The following is a 16,672-nucleotide window of genomic DNA, read 5'->3' as shown; positions in this document are numbered from 1 at the left end:
CCTTTTCTTAGGAAAACTGTTGAACCCCGACGTACCGGCGCTTCACTTTGGCATCGGCTCATCCGTTTCTTTTGTCAAAACTAGAAATAAGAGTCAGTGTGATGGAAAGAGACAAAGCAATAAAGTGGCGTCAGGCTGCGTGATACACTGAACAATCCTTTTCTTTATTCATGTTTTGTTTTCATTTCAATATGTCTGTCAGGGTTTGTTTTTTTAAAGTTTTTATTTTAAATTAAAATTTTTGACACACTTATAAAAGACAGCATCTGCATAGAGTTGTCATCTTAAAGATCCATGAAGAGAGAGAGGGGGAGGGGCGAGAGAGAGAGAGAGAGGGAGAGAGAGAGAGAGAGAGAGAGAGAGAAGGGGTGACAGGTGAGGGGGAGTGGAGGCGAATGGGTAAAGAAGGGGGCGGGGATACTGGCACGTCACATGAACTAAACAGAACAGCCAACAGCAGTACGAGAGAGGGTGGGGGAGGGAGGGGGTGGGTCTTTTGAGAGTCGGGGTTGGGGGGTGGGAGGGGAGGGGGGGGACAGATCGCTTTTACATTACGCTACGCACACATACACACACAAAAAAAACGGGACACAAGTTGCATTTCCAGTCAAAGTTGCAGCATGAGAGCGACGGCTCTGCCCTTTCTAGGTTTTAACGTTGGGAAAGTTTCTTCTGAGCTCACGTCTTGTTTCTTACCCGCCTCCCCAGAGGAGACGTCTGCCTTCAGTCGCCCTAAAAACGTTGGTTAGCGCGTCACGGGGCGTCTGAGTGTTGTTGGGGGGGTTGCCTGCGGACGTCAGCGCTGGACGGCTGGCCTGAACGTCTCTGCATGATAAAGAAAGCCCTTGTTTCTCTGAATATTGCACACGTCGTTACGGCGGCCTGCGTGATTCCTCAGATACATCGAAGGCCTGAAGACGACAGACCTGAGCACCTGGAGGCGATCTGACCAGGCGAGATCACTTCCTGCCCAGAGAGCCTTGAGGGCCTCAGGTGAGCTCCTTCCTTTGATGATCTATTTTCTTTGTTTATGATTTGACGTCTTTGTGAAAGTGAAGCCAAGACCTCCGTTCCTGGCGGGGACAAACGTGATGAAACTGCCACGGTGAAGGAAGACTGGTGGCGTCTCGGGGTACGACCGCGGACGGATGCGCTTGTGGTGCCGGTCTGTTCAGGGTAGATGACGTCAGCTGACTTGAAATGGTTTGGGCCTGAAGACGGCGTCCTGATGATGAACCGACCCCTGGAGCAACAGTGGTGCCGATCCAGTAACCGGACGGGTTGAGGTCTGAGCGGGTCGCGTTTCAGGGAGCGTCCTAAGCAGGGTTGGGAGCTCAGGTGGTTTTAATGAAGTCTGAATCCTGTCAGGAGTTACTGTTAGTCTGTGATGGAGGCACCGAATCCTCCAGTCGGCGCCTGTGGACTCGTCACCCGCCACTGGACCGGACCGTTGTTGCCTTGGGGGGGGGGGTTCAGTAAGCAGGGGACCCTGTCACAGTTCTTTAAATTTCTGAGAGCTGCCAATCAAGCTGTTGAGCCGGTAGCGCGGCTATGTACGTCTGAGGTTCTGACTACGAACCAGTTTGGCGAATCCCGACCATGTGAGCGGAGGCAGGCTGACCTCTGGGCAAGCAGACAGGAAGCAGACTGAGAGTCAGCACGCAGTTTGGCAAGCTAGCAGTGGCTGAGAGGCATTTAATCAGAAAGAGAAAGTTTGGAAGCTGCTAACAGATTGGGGGCGTAGCCTGGAAAGACCTAGCGGAGGGGTTAATTTTCCTAATATGGAGGGAAGCACTTTCATCAGAGGCGCCAGTGGGTGGAGCCTCTGCAGTTGGTCATGGACAGACGGGTGGCAGCGGTGACGGTGGATGCATTTTCACCACAAAGGCAAAAGTCGATCGGACACCTGCAAAAACACCAGATTTCATTTCTGTCTAAATTTGTTAGTTTTAGACCGACATGAAGAGACTCGAGTCGCAAGAAGGTGCGGCGCCGCATCCTCGAGGTCAGCGGCCGTCAAACCTTCTGGTCGCGTGAGGGATTTGAGCAGGTTGGTGTGAACATGGCGGACGAGGACGCTGGAAGCTACGTGTCTTTTTCTCTCTGATGTGTTTCAGCCACGTGGAGGCGAGGGCGGGGACGTAAATGTGGTAGAAGAGGACAGAGCTCAAACTACGTGTCAACTTTGACGGGAATAGATATCTCAGTAGATTTATACATAGACATGCAAGTCATTTTTTCTCTCTTTGAAGTTATTTACAATAATTACAGAACACAAGGAATCCAGTTTCAGTTTGACAAAATTGCGAGCATTCAATATTCAATATTACTACTATTATTTATGATAACATAACTCCTTTTGTAGTTCTTTAAATCATTGCTATTACAGAATTGTCATGACCTCCCTTTTTAAAAGTTTTGATGTTGATCACTTTGTGTGACGCCGTTCGTTCTCCTTCTGGGTTTTTGCAAATGTGTAACTGCATTTTTATTAATAATTTATGGTAGTTTTAATAATAATAACAATAATAATAACAATAATAATAATAATGCTAATAACAATGTTATTTTAGTGTCTTTCCTATTGGCCGAGTCAGAGACCACATGGGCGTGGCTTATCATCCTGCCCCTCCCCTGACTCCTCCCACCCCTCCCACTAGGAAAAAACACTGATACAAAGCAAATACTGTCTCGTATAGTGAAGAGCAGAAAGACAGGCAGAGCCTCAAATAAATCATCACCAGAAAACGCTGCTTCTGCTGATGAGAGCAAACCAAAGCCACAACAAACAAACAATTTCAGTTCATCATCATCCAGACCGGGGCACTGAACAGGTTTTGGTTTTTGAAAATAGTTTCAGGAAGACAAAAATCATCGCAGAGCAGAGTTCCATCATCCAAAAGCGAAGTAACATTAAAAAAAAATTAAAAAAACGCACCGCGGCTAACTTGGATCCTTCCAGTTCTTGGCGTCTGCCGGCAACCGGCTGACGTTGTGCTGCTGGTTCACAGAGGAAAAACCAGTAGGCAGAAATAAAATAAATAAAATAATACAAAATTTGCAGGAGTGTGTGAGTTAAAAATGACCCCAAAACATAAGAAGTGTGTGTCAAACAACATGCTAAATCAGGTCTATGCTCAGGCTAGCTGCTAATGGCAAATGGTAGGTCCGTCTTTGGAGGCTTGGCGTCGCTACCAAACTCTCTCTGGATGATTTTTCCCTGCTTTACGTACCCCGCTCTGACAAAACAAACATACAACACCAATAAAAGCAGTTGTGGCTCCACAGCCACAAACATACAGCATGATGATGTTCGGTTATATATTCTTGTCTATATATGTGACTTGAGAAGGCCTCAGTCCTTCCTCACACGCAGGAAGTTGCTCACTGGAGGTTCACGGCTTCTTGTAGCTAGCCAGTTAGCACAAACAAGACTCGGCTACAGACTGTGGGTTCGTCACGCCCCATTCTTTTCCCTGTCACACTGAAAATCAATTATCTCTGCGGCCAGCACATTCAGTTAGATAATAGTTGTTATTTATTGTTAATGTTTTTATTTATCTAAAATATGTTTATAAGTTTTGCGAGCATTGATTATTCCCCAGGTGGAAAAACAAACAAGCCCAGAGCGTGAAGAATGGGGACAGAGAAATACTGACTCTGAAATGGACCTGTTCCTTTGATGGTTGTTGCAAATGTTCAGCTAACCACTGCTAGCAACGGCTAATGCAGCCGAATTACACCAAATAGAAAATGGCTATCATGTCCATGAACCGAGGACAAAAAGGCAATGATGTCTGATTATCAGACTACAAACATGGCTAATGAAAGCTTGCTAGCAAGAAGAGTTTAAAGTTCAGATTTTAAAAGGCCCATTTTTTTGTTCAGCGTTTTAGCCTTTGAATCTCCTGCACCGATGGAACACTCGATGGTTATTTTTGTCAAGCGAAGTAGCAGTAATGAGTCATGAAGGAAAAGAATGAGTTGTACTCCATTGTGTCACCTTTGTGAGGAGCGTAGTCTTTTACACAGTCAAACACAAACTATTGAAAAGGTGAGGGTTGGTTGGATGTTTGGTTTGGACTCGTTAGCTTTAGCATCTGGCTAGCTAGCGAAACCTTGAAACCTTCAGGAAGCGTCAGTCCCGGGGTGTGAACACAGACTGGTGAACGAGCTCTACAGAAAATAATGAAATAACCAAAAAAAAAAAAAAAGCAGTTAAACGGAATGAAAGCACCACCGTGTCTCCGTACGCCTCGAGTGGAAGATAAGTGGACTTGCGCTAGTTTGTCACGGATGATTATGCAGCAATTCTTTTTTTTCAATAAACCAACATCTAGAGGTGGAAAGGAAAAGGCTGGTGGAGGCAGACACCGTCAGAGTTGATTGTGGACAGACCAACATGCGGCGAGGGCTGGTGTTGCGCGGGGGGGGGGGGGGGGGGGGGGGGGCTTTGTTCATATGGTAACGTTGGCGTTTGATATTTTTCACTTTTATTTTTTCACCATTTGTGACGAACATTTCATTGTAAACTCCACTCGCATTGTGCTCTTTATTATTAGCGGCTAACATTTGAGAATACATGAGGGGAGGGCAAAGAATGCTTTGGTTTGAATTTTAATAATAAATATAAGAACAATAACAGTGACTATGGTGCCCATAAATATGTCCTATCAATTACTTCTTCACAAAAAAGTGGAAATCTTCAAGCATCTGAAACCCGTGGACCTGCGATAGGATGCTTCGCACAACTTAACAAACTCGTGCTGCTCTGACGCAAATAAACACTCACACATTCGTACACTTATCACCAATCTGGCTTCACTGAAGAGGACGGGAGGCATGCTACACACACACAAGGCCAGGTGGAGGCGCAACGGGAGCTCCGCCCACAGGTTTTCAGACATATTAACCACCGAGGGGACAAATCCTTCACAAAAACACAACACAATGCAACCATGAAGGCAAACAAGCACAGAGGTTGGGTGAGAAGAGTCGCCTGTCACCTAGCGGGAGGTTTGGAGGTTGATGGGGGAGCAAGTCGACGGCAGGTTTCTGGAATTTTTCCTCGCACAGGTTCACATTTAAAAAAATCAACCTTCAACAAAGTACATTGAAATCCAGTTACTTGTTCCAATGACATGATACAAAGAAAACGCGCTGAACCAAATATGTCAACTATGAACAGAAGTAGAACCAGTACATCAGTTAGCTCATGCGCTAACTCAACGAGTCCAATGCAGTAAAGTGCACGACATGGAGGGCAGGTTGGGGCACAAAAAACACCATCATGCAAACTCCACAACGCTTTTGCATGCCTTTATTACTATTATTATTACTGTCATTATTACACACAACGGGGCGGGGCGGGGCTGCTGGGTCGTAGCGGATGATTCCCGATCCTTAATGTCGTTCTTTTGTACAATTTAACAACTACAACACTAACAGGACGACGGGATGGAGGCCGAACATTTGGACGGACCTGGTGAAGACAATGTCTTCCGCTGTCACTGTAACTGTACCACTTATACAGTGCCACATTTATCCGGGTTTTCCTTCCTTAGACAGAGACGCAGCGCCTGATGAATGGCGAATAACTCTCACACACACACACACACACACACACACACACACACACACACACACACACACAAACCGGCTGGTGCTACAACGGCATCCTAACATCGTGGACTTTATATCCACTGCAATCACCACCACTGAACTACCACAACAACCGTGACGCTACCTTAACAACCATCGACAACTGAACTGAAGAAGTTGAGCGACCAAATGATGAGTGGAGCACTGTGACTGGTGGACGTTCAATATGCCAACCTCCAAAGCTGCCGACAGACAAGTCCGGTGAGGTTTAGTCTCTTCTCTGGACGTGGCAGACATTTCTGGGCTTTTATCAAAACAAGAATACTTTGGTGTCAAGTTCAGGGGTTAATGTTTTGATATTCAATATTTGAGGACAACTTGAACTACACTCTAAAATCAAAACAAAAACAAAAAAAACTCATGACAGATTGTTGCCATGGACACTGACAACATATCAGCAGAAAGTGTAAGTTGATATTAGAAATGGACTGGAAATGAATGTGGACAAACATGTATTTTGCTGCTTGGAGGGTGAAGGCGTTAGCTAAGCTTTGGTGAACAAAGAAGTTAGTTTTGGTTTTGTGAAATAAAAAAAGAAATCAACTAAAAAAACTCCCACCTTCAGTCTTCTCCACACCATAAGCTACAACTCTTTGCCGTTTTTTTTTTCCATTTAGCGAATACACAACGTCACTTACATCTACAGCTACACTAATGACTACAACTTCAGTGAAAACACACAAATATTCAACAAAGCTATTACGACTTCCTCACATCTCCATGTCCAGGCCAGAAGTAAATGTTTGTGAAGACAAAGCAGTTAGCATGATCTAGCATGGGACGCCTATCGTTAGCCACGTTGCGGGTATGATTGTTGGCTAAAAATACTTGTCAAACACCACATCACGTTCACTTCCAGAGGGATGATGAGGGGGGCTTTCAATTGTCATTGAATAACTCACTTTTTTATAACACAGTTTTTCCTCTTTTGTACTTTGTTTCGTGAAATACTCCGACCGTTGGCTAACAGAATCAAAAGACCTCGTCCATGTTGCAACTCTTTTGTACACTGAAAGTCTAGACAGCTAGCAAAATTCTTTTTCTGTTGAATAAACTGAACCATAACAAATCAACTTTATTGCTTGAACAGAGTGGGTTTGGCTGATTTTGAAGTACCAAGTGCGTCTGTGGTTGCTGTTGTTAGCCTGACAGTGATTGTTGTGATTGTGTAGCTAGCGTAGGCCTCAACAGAGGCGCGAGGACCTCCGTATCACAGAGCCCAGAAAAACCTTCAGCCAGCGCTTTCTCCCAATCAAAGGCCGGGGTAACAATACTGCAGAGTAACTTCCAACAGAAAACAAAGTATTCACTCACTGACATATATGATCTAGAACATATCGGCCTGATGCGTGTGTTGTCGGATTTTGGAACAGTGTTGGCCAGCATTGTTTATATTTATGTTTTCCAATTTTCTGATGACAAATTAGCATGTTGGTTTCTGGTTCATTTTTTGATTTAAAAAAATGATGGTCCTGCTCTGCTAAATCTACAAGATGTATAGAGAATGCGTTTCAAGAGGGAGATTAAGCAGTTGAATTCTATCATGTTTGCTAAAACAACCTCACTCGCTACTAGCTAGCAAGTTAGCTTACTGAACAAACTAGATGCTAATGTTGACTGCTCAAGTGAAAGCTAGCGAGTGAACCGTGGTTTAAGATTCTTTTGTCCAACTATTGATCACCAAGGTAAAGAATCATCCATTCCCCAACACTGATCTGAATATGTGTGATATGCATAAAATGAAAAGCTGTATCTCTAACACCAGCTTCTGCATCACCTACGCGTTAAACATGAGCTAATGCTACTATAGCATGCTAATCGAAGCAATCTAACACTAGCACTTGCATGAAGTATAAAACAAGAGAGTTAAAGGTGTGTGTGTGTCGAGGGGTTATTTCCATTGTGTGAAACCACATATGAAGGTCATGCATGTGGCACGGTGTGGATGCGAGTGAGTGTGTGTGTCACATGTTTCCGCCTTCCACAGAGAATACCTGCTAACAGGAAACAGGGAATGCCTCCTGTTCTAAAGCACCTGTGTGACTCCTAAATGGTGTGAAATGGTGAATTTCAATCTACACACACACACACACACACACACACACACTCATGCGCACGCACACACAAATACACACATACACACACACAGGCAGGAGATGCAGGAGGACTCAGGCAAATGCATCAAATCATACAGACTAAATAGGAAATGATGTCTGGTCAGTATGTCACGGGACACGTCACGCACGCACTACAACAGCAGCACCACGGAACAACGAATCAACAAACGTTCCCTATTTAAAAAACAAAAAGCATCAAGATCACTGGGACACTCAGGAAACCAGGGTTGAACGCACTAGAACCAGTGCACGAGAACCAGCACACTAGAACCAGCGCACTAGAACCAGCGCACAAGAACCAGCGCACTAGAACCAGAACCAGCACACTAGAACCAGCGCACTGGAAACAGCACACTAGAACCAGCGCACAAGAACCAGCGCACTAGAACCAGCGCACTAGAACCAGAACCAGCACACTAGAACCAGCGCACTAGAACCAGCGCACTAGAACCAGCACATCTCTGTCTCGTGTTGTCAAGCTCGTTTGTTAGTTATATAATGTGATGTTTTTGTTCGGTTCTTTTTCTACTTTTTAAGGTGTTCTCTTCATTTTTTAGAATCTTCCGGAAGAACAGTTGTGACAGCTTGGAGACGACGCCCGGCCTTGACTACGACATTGCCACGGCGATCGGTGTGATGAGCCTTTTGGCACAGAAACATGAACCCTCCATCCTCATTGGCTATGTCAGGAGAGGGAGGCGGGACTAGTCGTCTTCCTCTTATCTAAACTGCATAGATTGACTGTCCATCTCCTCCCACCCTCCTCCTCCTACCCCGCTGTCCTTCCCATCTTTCACCTGTCAGTCAAATGTCACGTTCTTTGCCGCTGGCCAATCAAATACAGCAGAAAAACCAGAGGCCCTCCCTCCCCCTGCTCTTTGGTTGGACGGGTGTGACAAAAAGGGGAGGTTGTTGTCATAGAAACCTGCCACATCGCAATGACACACCCCCTCACAATCCCCAGCCAATCAGCCGGCTGTAAGCGGGTAGTGTGTCTTGCTCCTGTGTCGGTATGTGGCAGGTCTGATCAAAGCTAATTTAATAGGTTGACTGAGGTGAATGACAGGAGTGAGCGACCAATGAGAGGCGGTCTAAAGAGGCGGCTGAGGCAAAGGCGAGGTTGGTCCCTCTGTCCCCAAAGAAAGGGGACAGAGTTGGTTCCACCAGAGCCCGAGGGTGCTCGTCCTGCGGGACAGCATCGTAAAAGGTTCCAAAACTACTGACAGCATCCTGGAACGTTCCGGAGTCACTAACAGCTCGCCGGGGCCTCGCTCAGTTCTCTGGAACCGTGTGGTTCCGGAGTGCCAGCGAGAGATCCAGAGCTGTGTTACGTTCCGTCTTGTTGCGACACTTATATTAAGAACGTGTTTTTGATGTTCTACTTATGTTCCACATGAGAAGCTAGTGAGCCACAGCGCTGGTCCCGCAAAACGCCCACCCCAGGGCCATCACCATCACTGTCCTTGGAGACTCACGAAAAACGAAAGAAATGGTTAAAAAATAAGAAAAAAGCAAAGAAACAAACATGTCATGTTCTAAGTTGTAATTTTTTACAGGTGACCTTCCCATGTGTGTCTTCATATGTTCAATACATTTACATGTACATCTGTAATAAATAGGTGTATTTGTACCCTCTTGTATATGTTGTGTAGTTAAGTCAGCTATGATGTCATGGCGTTTTCTTATGTTCTAGTTGGAGTTTGGAACCTCACCCAACCCCCTGGTGTTCCCTCCTATCTGTGATTGGATTGGTTTCTCTTCCTAGCTGATTGGTTATCTGTCTTGCATTTGTGTTTCAAGTTTTTGTGTTGTTGCTGTCGTCGGTGTTTCTTTTCTCTGCTGGCTGTCGGTCAGATGGTGGGTCGGTGTCAGTCCTCGCAGCGGCGGGCGGCAGGGCGCTTTAGAAGCCCAGCGTGCCGCCGATGGTTGACGCCAGGACAACGCCCAGAATGACACAGCAGATGATGATCATGATCTTCTTCTGCAAGGTGACAGGAGAAACAACAACTTTGTCATGTGACTTGAGCCAACGTGACCTCCGGCTCCTGGGATCCTAAACTGAGAGTGAAACTCAAAACGGAACCAAGAATTTGAGGCGGTGTAAACGCTGGCCGGTGTGTGAGAGTTCTGAGCGCAGCACGACTGGTCAGCAACGACTTGCTGACGTGAAACTTAAAGAACAAAACTTGCTGTGAAACAATAGACGACAAAACCACTCGTTTAAATGATGACAGCGGAAGAATTTGGGAGAATGTCGAGGATAAAACAAGTTGGTGACGTTCAGACGACTCGGCTGAGATGTGGGCGTGGACCGCCGGGTCGTTTCTAGGAGGCAACGACTTGGTTAGAAGTACGAACCTTCACACGTCTTTCAGACGAATCCACCATGAATCCAAAGGCCTGATCTTTGCGTTCATAGAAAACAAATGAACGCATGAGTCCAGATTTTTAAAAACAGACCGGTATTTCGCAGCGTTTTACAGAGCGACGTGTTGGCGGTGGATCCGAACTCTGCAGGACTCAACTCTTTTACACGTTTTGACAACTGTTATCACTCTAAACCCATGTGCCATTTTGTTCCAGCTTCTTTATCATCAGCTGCAGACACCCAATCTGATGTTCTGTGATTGGATGGTTCTCCTCTGGGTACTGGCATTCTGGTGGCAGGTGCAGGTGTCGGTGTTACCTTGCGGGCCTGGCTCTGGTATTTGACGGCCTTCTTGGTGTCGGACACAGCTCGCTCCACGTAGTCGACGGAGTGCTCCACGTTGTACTCAATTCTGTCAATCATCTCTCCCTGGACACACACACACACACACACACGCACAGACACAGTGGTTGTTGACACAAACAGTCTCTCAAACACTCCACACACTTCCTGGGGGGCGTGTCACTTACCTGGCTCTCGACCAGCATCGCCATGTCGACGAACATGTCGTGCAGCTCGCGGATGCTGTTTTCCAGCTTGATGATCTCGGTATGTCGGGTCTCGATCTCGTTCAGAGCCTGCTTGGTCATCTGAGAGTCCATTTTGATCTGCGTGAGATGACGGGAAACTCAACTTAGAGCTCAGACGAGTGAACAGGAAGAAGAGCGAAGGGAATGAAACCCCGTTGACTCGTAGAAGCAGAGGCACGGAGGAGAACCGAGCAGGTGTGCACAGCAACACCTGAAGCGTTGTTTGAGTCGGTGGACGAGTCGCTGACGGAGCTCTAAAACGCAGTAAAACAACTCAACATGAAAACAAACACGGAAATTAGTCAACAACGCTGAAGCCAAAATGTTGTCCTGTATTGGGTTTTAACGTGTGACCCCCCCCCCCCCCCCCGGGTTTGTCCTCCTCCTGGGAGGGAGTCTGGGAGTCTGAGGGTCCTGCAGTATCTCATCTGTTCCCTGGACCGAGCTCTTCTGGACTGAGACCTCAGACGTGGACCTGGAACCTGCTGGAGCCACCCCCCCCCCCCCCCCCCCCCCCCCCCCAGTTTGGGGGTCGCAGCCCAACTGCTACCCTCACCCCCCACATCTCCCCCAGCTCCTCGATCCAACTCCTGGTGCTCCTTCCTCTAGGGGACGCTCCATCTGTCACCACTACCTTCTTCTGCTGCTGGTCCACCAGCACCAGTGAGTCAGTCTGGATCTGGAAGCCCCCCAGGATTCTAGCTGGGTCGTTCTCTCATCCTGACCCTGGGACCTCCAGCCAAGACTCAGAGCAGATGTTCTGGTTCACTATGCAGCTTCTAGGTTCCTGCCTCTTCCTGCCTGCACCTCCCCCGGCTATTATATGCTGAACTGGTGGTCTAGATCCCGACCTGCACCTGCGGTCCTGACAGCTGGTCTACACCCCTAGTAGATCTGCTTCTAGGTTCCTGCCTCTGTGGTGTCTCCAGTCCAGCCTTCTCCAGACCCTGGTAAGATTCTTGATATCAGATTCATCTTCCACCTGGAGGTGGTACCTGCATGGTGTGTGTCCCCCCCCCCCCCCCCCCTTGTATCTTCAGGTTCCTGCTGCCTGAGGTTTTCACTTAGCAGTTCATCGTTGGGGGACCATCTTCCTGATGTAGTCCTGGATCTTGATGGTCTTGTCTTGGACAGTGGCTCCTACCCTCACCAATCCTCGGGCTCCTGTGACCCTCTTAGGGTCCAGTCTCAGGGTGCTGGACTTGGGGTGATACCCTCCCTGCAGTGTGAGGGGCTTCCTGGTCCTGGTATCAGGGGCATCCATCTCCTCCTTGGGCCAGATTATTATACCAGCGACTCGGACCTGCTTCCTCCCGCTGAGCTGACCTCGGGTCTCAGGACCCGCCTCACTTGGAGGTGTTTGGCTGACCTCTCTTCGATACCACACAGACACACACACACACACACACACACACACACACATATAGAAATGTATAGATATGTGTGTGTTTTTAAATAATTACATATATATGTATATACATGTATGTTTCTAATTATATAATTTGATGTTACAGACTTACCTGCTTGAGAGTAAATTAACACCAGCTCTTAATCATTTTTTCTGACCTTCACGGGTTGAAGTGGCGGTACACTGTGACCTCACTGGTGGGCGTGGCTTTAACAAGAGGAGCTCTCAGGTGATTGAGTCAGCTCGGTGATGAATTGCAGCCCTCATCACTGACCATAGTGCGATGTCACATGACGCTCTCGTCACGTGAGCCCAGCTTTGGTTAGTGGTACTCCTCGAATATCTGAGCTTTTAATTTGAAGGAGTGAATGACAATATGAAGTGGCTCCTTCATAATAAAAGCTCACATATTTCTACAGAGCAGCTGTCATCCCACCCAGTTGTCTCCCCCATCCCATCATCCTCCCTGTGGTCATGTGGCAAAGGCCGTATTCACTTGATGTCTCAGCGCACCTGGAGGCCATTTTCAAAGATGCAGATTGGCCCAGGTTAAAGTGACCCGTCATTGCAGCGGGCTCAGGTGCGGTGCTTACATCATCGGTGAAGATGGCCAGCTTGCCACTCTCCAACATGTCCTCCAGCTCCTCGTTGGTGGTAGTTCTTCCAGCTGTCGACAGACCAGACAGACAGGCGGGTCAGACTAGAACCACATGTTCAAGGTTGGTGTTTAAAGCCCATCATGTCCACGGTGTTCGCGAGTCCATGTCCCTGTGTTTGAGGGTTCATCTCTCAAATTTGCATCATAAAAACAAGCAAATTGTCTTTTTTTTCTATCCAGGAAGCGCGATGTCGGAAGAGCACATGTGTCTCCAGGGACCCCCACGGCGAGGCTAATACCCTGTTGTACAATTGAATGCCTCGATCTCCCAAAAAAAAGAATTACTATCTTAAAAGTAACCACGTAGTGTCTCAGGTGATGATTTACGACCTTAAAATAGGAGTTACCTTCTCAGAGTATTGATTTAATCTTTCAAACTAAGGACGTAGTTTCCTCAGAACGACAATGATGACTCAGGGTGTTTCTCTCAACACGAAGCTGGAGATGCTCCCTCAGAGGATACTGACTCCCAAGTACATCAAAGACCATCAATAAAACAAACCCTTGACTTCACAGTGGTCTGCTATACTGCTCAGTGTGTGTGTGTGTGTGTGTGTGTGTGTGTGTGTGTGTGTGTGTGTGTGTGTGTGTGAAGGTCAGAGATCTGCTGAGACAAAAGCTGCATCACCTCTGCAGTCAGTCTGTTTATCTGTCTGCATCAGTTTAGTGTGTGTGTGTGTGTGTGTGTGTGAGTGTGTTGTACTATGATGTTTATCTTCGGACTCAGTCGACCTCATTTATTATTCACGAGTCAGACGACGAGTTCGAACTGGAATCACTTGTGTTTCTTCAGGAGGAAGATTTGACTTCGTAGTTGGGCGTCGCTTGACTCGTCAACTCACCAACAACGAACACGACGACCTGAGTTTCCCTCAATTTAACCACAATTTAACAGGAAAAGAGTTCCAATTTTGGCAGGAAAATATTTAGAGAAACGTTTTAATTATTTTTTTGGAGAAATAGGAAGATTTGAGAAAAAGGTCTTAATTTTCTCCAAAAAAAGTCCCGAGGCGAACAGAAAGGACGTCTGTGGTTGGTCGTATTGGTTGTGACCAGAGCTGCTTGTTGTGTGTCTGTTGTGTGCGTCTGGGTTTAGTGCGCACTCACTGATCTCCAGCTGTCTCTGGATGCGGTCCTTGCAGCGGTCGCGGTACTTGGACTGCGTGGTGTTGTACTCAGTCATCACCTCCACAAACTTGCGTGACAGCGTCGAGTGCTGCCAGACGACAAGACAGAGAGGAAGAAGATGTGTGACGCCGACATCCAGCTCGCCGCGTCACCTGGAAACCACTAACAGTCACAACAGTCGACTGCCTGAGGGAAGTTCTCTTCTTGAAAGTGTTGAACTTGTGTGGCTCAGACTGGAGAGATTTGTGTGTTGGAGTGACAACTGAGATCTTTGTTTGGGTTCCTAATACGATGACGTGTCATGATGGAAAATGACACATCTTTCCTCCGAGTGTAAATGTGATAAAATCTCTCTGTGTCCTTGAGCAAAGTGAGTTTCTGAATTATTTATGAGTCCAACCCTTTGCTGAGGCTGCAGCAGGGAGCAGCTGCAGCTCTCGCCTGCACCACCAGGAGGGAGCAGAGAGCAGCCGGCAGAGGGAGGCAGCAGCCAATGAAAGTGCAGGATGCTGCGGGGTCACATTGGAACGCGCGTCTGAGTTTGTGTCTTCTCGTGTGTTTCAGTTTGACCACTGGTTCTGCTCATGCTCAGTCTGACAGACCCATGAGCACTGTCGTTTACAGACGTTCCCTAAACTATCACACAGAGATGTGTTCACTGTCCTCTGGCCATCCGAGCTCTGTTGGATGGATGAGATCAAACCAAAATAAAAGACGGCTAAAACAAAATGCAAAATCTGTCAGATCTGGTAAAACAAGTAAAATATTCCTCTGGAAGATGTTGCTGACCGAAATGCCTTGCAGGAAGCAGAGGCACCGGAGACGTCCTGGTCTCCGGGGGACCAGAACTGCTGGACTCACCTGCGTCTTGCGGATCCTGAGGTCCGCTGATGATCTGTTGAGACCCTCCTCCTGCTCGATGCTCTGCTCGATTGCTGCAGGAAGACACAGCGCCGGTCAGTCACTTACTTATAGATTCACTGGTAGAATCACCTTTATTGTGAAAGATCAGATGAAGCACTTTTATTGTGAGTTCAGACGCATCAGTCATTCAGCAGTTGTGTGGTTGTACTACTTTGTTCCTCAGGAGGAGGCGGAAGGATCTACAGGGATCTGTGTGGCGCTGCAGCGCCGATACCTGAGCCGTGGTGCGTTCAAGACCATCACAGCGCTCAAAGCTGTGGCCAGGTGAGTGTTGGAACGTCACACTAAGGAAGTTAGCGTTTCCTTCTTTCTAATGCTGTGTTCAAGTCAATTCAGAAGTCAGGAAAAATGAGCTGCAATTTGACAAGAATGAACTGAACCGTGAAATTACAGGTGCCAACTCTGGGATCATTTAAGAGCCCGGAAATCTTCAACGTGATGTCACGGATGACATCAGACATGGCAGCTGTGTTCCTGCACAGAAGGAAGAACGTGTTTGTGTACTAAGACAATATGAGACATGCATTTATCTCACTGACTCACCTCTAACTTATGGAGTCTAACAGTGTCAGTGGTAGCTAATGTTGATGTCAGAAACCTCAGACTTCCGACTTCTCTTGAACGCAGCATCTGACAATACCGCACTATGACACTGAGGTCATGACCCACAGAGAAGGACAGTCTGGGAACCTTGCTCTTAAGGAGTGAAGAATATTCTAAAACCCATACGGAACATCAGGGAACATTCTAAAAACTTCCTGTTCTGGTTCTGGAAATCCGTGAGGTGCAAAGTTCTCGACATGATACGAGGAGAACGTTCCTACCTCCCCTCCTGCGTTTAGAACATTTCAAGAGGAAAAGGTTCCCCAGGTACAAATGTAAAAGAACGTTCTCTCTGCTAGTGTGAGGGGCGTTGCCTCGAGAAGTTCCCAAAGTTCTTTGAAGGTGAAGGGAACGTTTTTAGGGCAAAAAACAAACAACACCACCACTAAGATTTTCACGTTGAAACTTGACGTCGCAGGACGTTGATGTTTGGAGGAAGTTGGACTGCAACACCACCACTGAATACCAACATCAGCTGTCGTCAGTATTCTACATCAAACAGGCGTGTGTGTGTGTCTGTGTGTTTGTATGTGTGTAGCTCTTTGGGAGCCATGGCAACCAGCGACAGGTTCGTGTCATGTGACTCTATGATGTTGGTTTGTCTCCAGCAAGTGATGAGATGAAATGCTTATATAATGTTTTCCTGTGTGTGTGTGTGTGTGTGTGTGTGTGTGTGTGTGTGTGTGTGTGTGTGTGTGTGTGTGTGTGTGTGTGTGTGTCCTGGCTTGTCGCCCTGCTGCTCCACTCGATCGACGATGAGTCAGCAAAATCACTGTCGGGGTGTGTGTGTGTGTGTGTGTGCGTGTGTGTGTGTGAGTAAGCAACAGATTGAAGGGATTTTTCCTACCAGAATGCACCTCTCCTTGGTAGAATAATATTCTCTTAATTTTGATCAAACCTTTACGGGAACGTTAGAACCTGAGGACTCATTCATGAACATCACTCCACATTTCGTCTGACAGCGAAGCTGCCAGGAATCAAACAGGCTGCTCAGGTCTCAACATTTGCTAAACACGTTCTGCAGCTGCTTTATGTTCCCAGAATGTTTTTTTTTTTTTAATCTACAAAAAAAAAAATTTCATGGCATTAGAACATTGTGAGAACATTCCTGGAAGACATCTCAAGCTGTGACTCCAGTGGCAGCAAGGGAACGTTCCCTCAACATCGGCTCTTATTATATTTTCATGATGAAAAAACATTTGAATCTCGCTATAG

The 16,672-nt window shown here is 46.9% G+C and overlaps 1 protein-coding gene across 1 annotated transcript in view; it reads right to left on the bottom strand.

Annotated features, from left to right (window-relative positions):
• Positions 1 to 143: 143 nt before the first annotated feature.
• Positions 144 to 16,672, bottom strand: part of LOC147244609 (syntaxin-1B) — a 42,950-nt gene continuing 26,421 nt past the window's right edge. Inside the window, exons 5-10 of the mRNA XM_086185369.1 lie at positions 14,792 to 14,865; positions 13,910 to 14,018; positions 12,738 to 12,811; positions 10,677 to 10,814; positions 10,465 to 10,575; positions 144 to 9,759 (exon numbers count right to left, since the gene is read on the bottom strand). Coding sequence (XP_086041495.1) covers positions 9,679 to 9,759; positions 10,465 to 10,575; positions 10,677 to 10,814; positions 12,738 to 12,811; positions 13,910 to 14,018; positions 14,792 to 14,865 — 587 coding nt within the window. The 3' untranslated portion in view covers positions 144 to 9,678. The remainder of the gene's footprint in view (positions 9,760 to 10,464; positions 10,576 to 10,676; positions 10,815 to 12,737; positions 12,812 to 13,909; positions 14,019 to 14,791; positions 14,866 to 16,672) is intronic.

This window comes from Aulostomus chinensis, chromosome 18, assembly GCF_037954235.1.
Source record: "Aulostomus chinensis isolate RoL2024-O1b breed Wild chromosome 18, RoL_Achi_v1.0, whole genome shotgun sequence".
Classification (NCBI taxonomy): Eukaryota; Metazoa; Chordata; class Actinopteri; order Syngnathiformes; family Aulostomidae; genus Aulostomus; species Aulostomus chinensis.
This window is presented reverse-complemented; position numbering and strand designations above follow the sequence as displayed.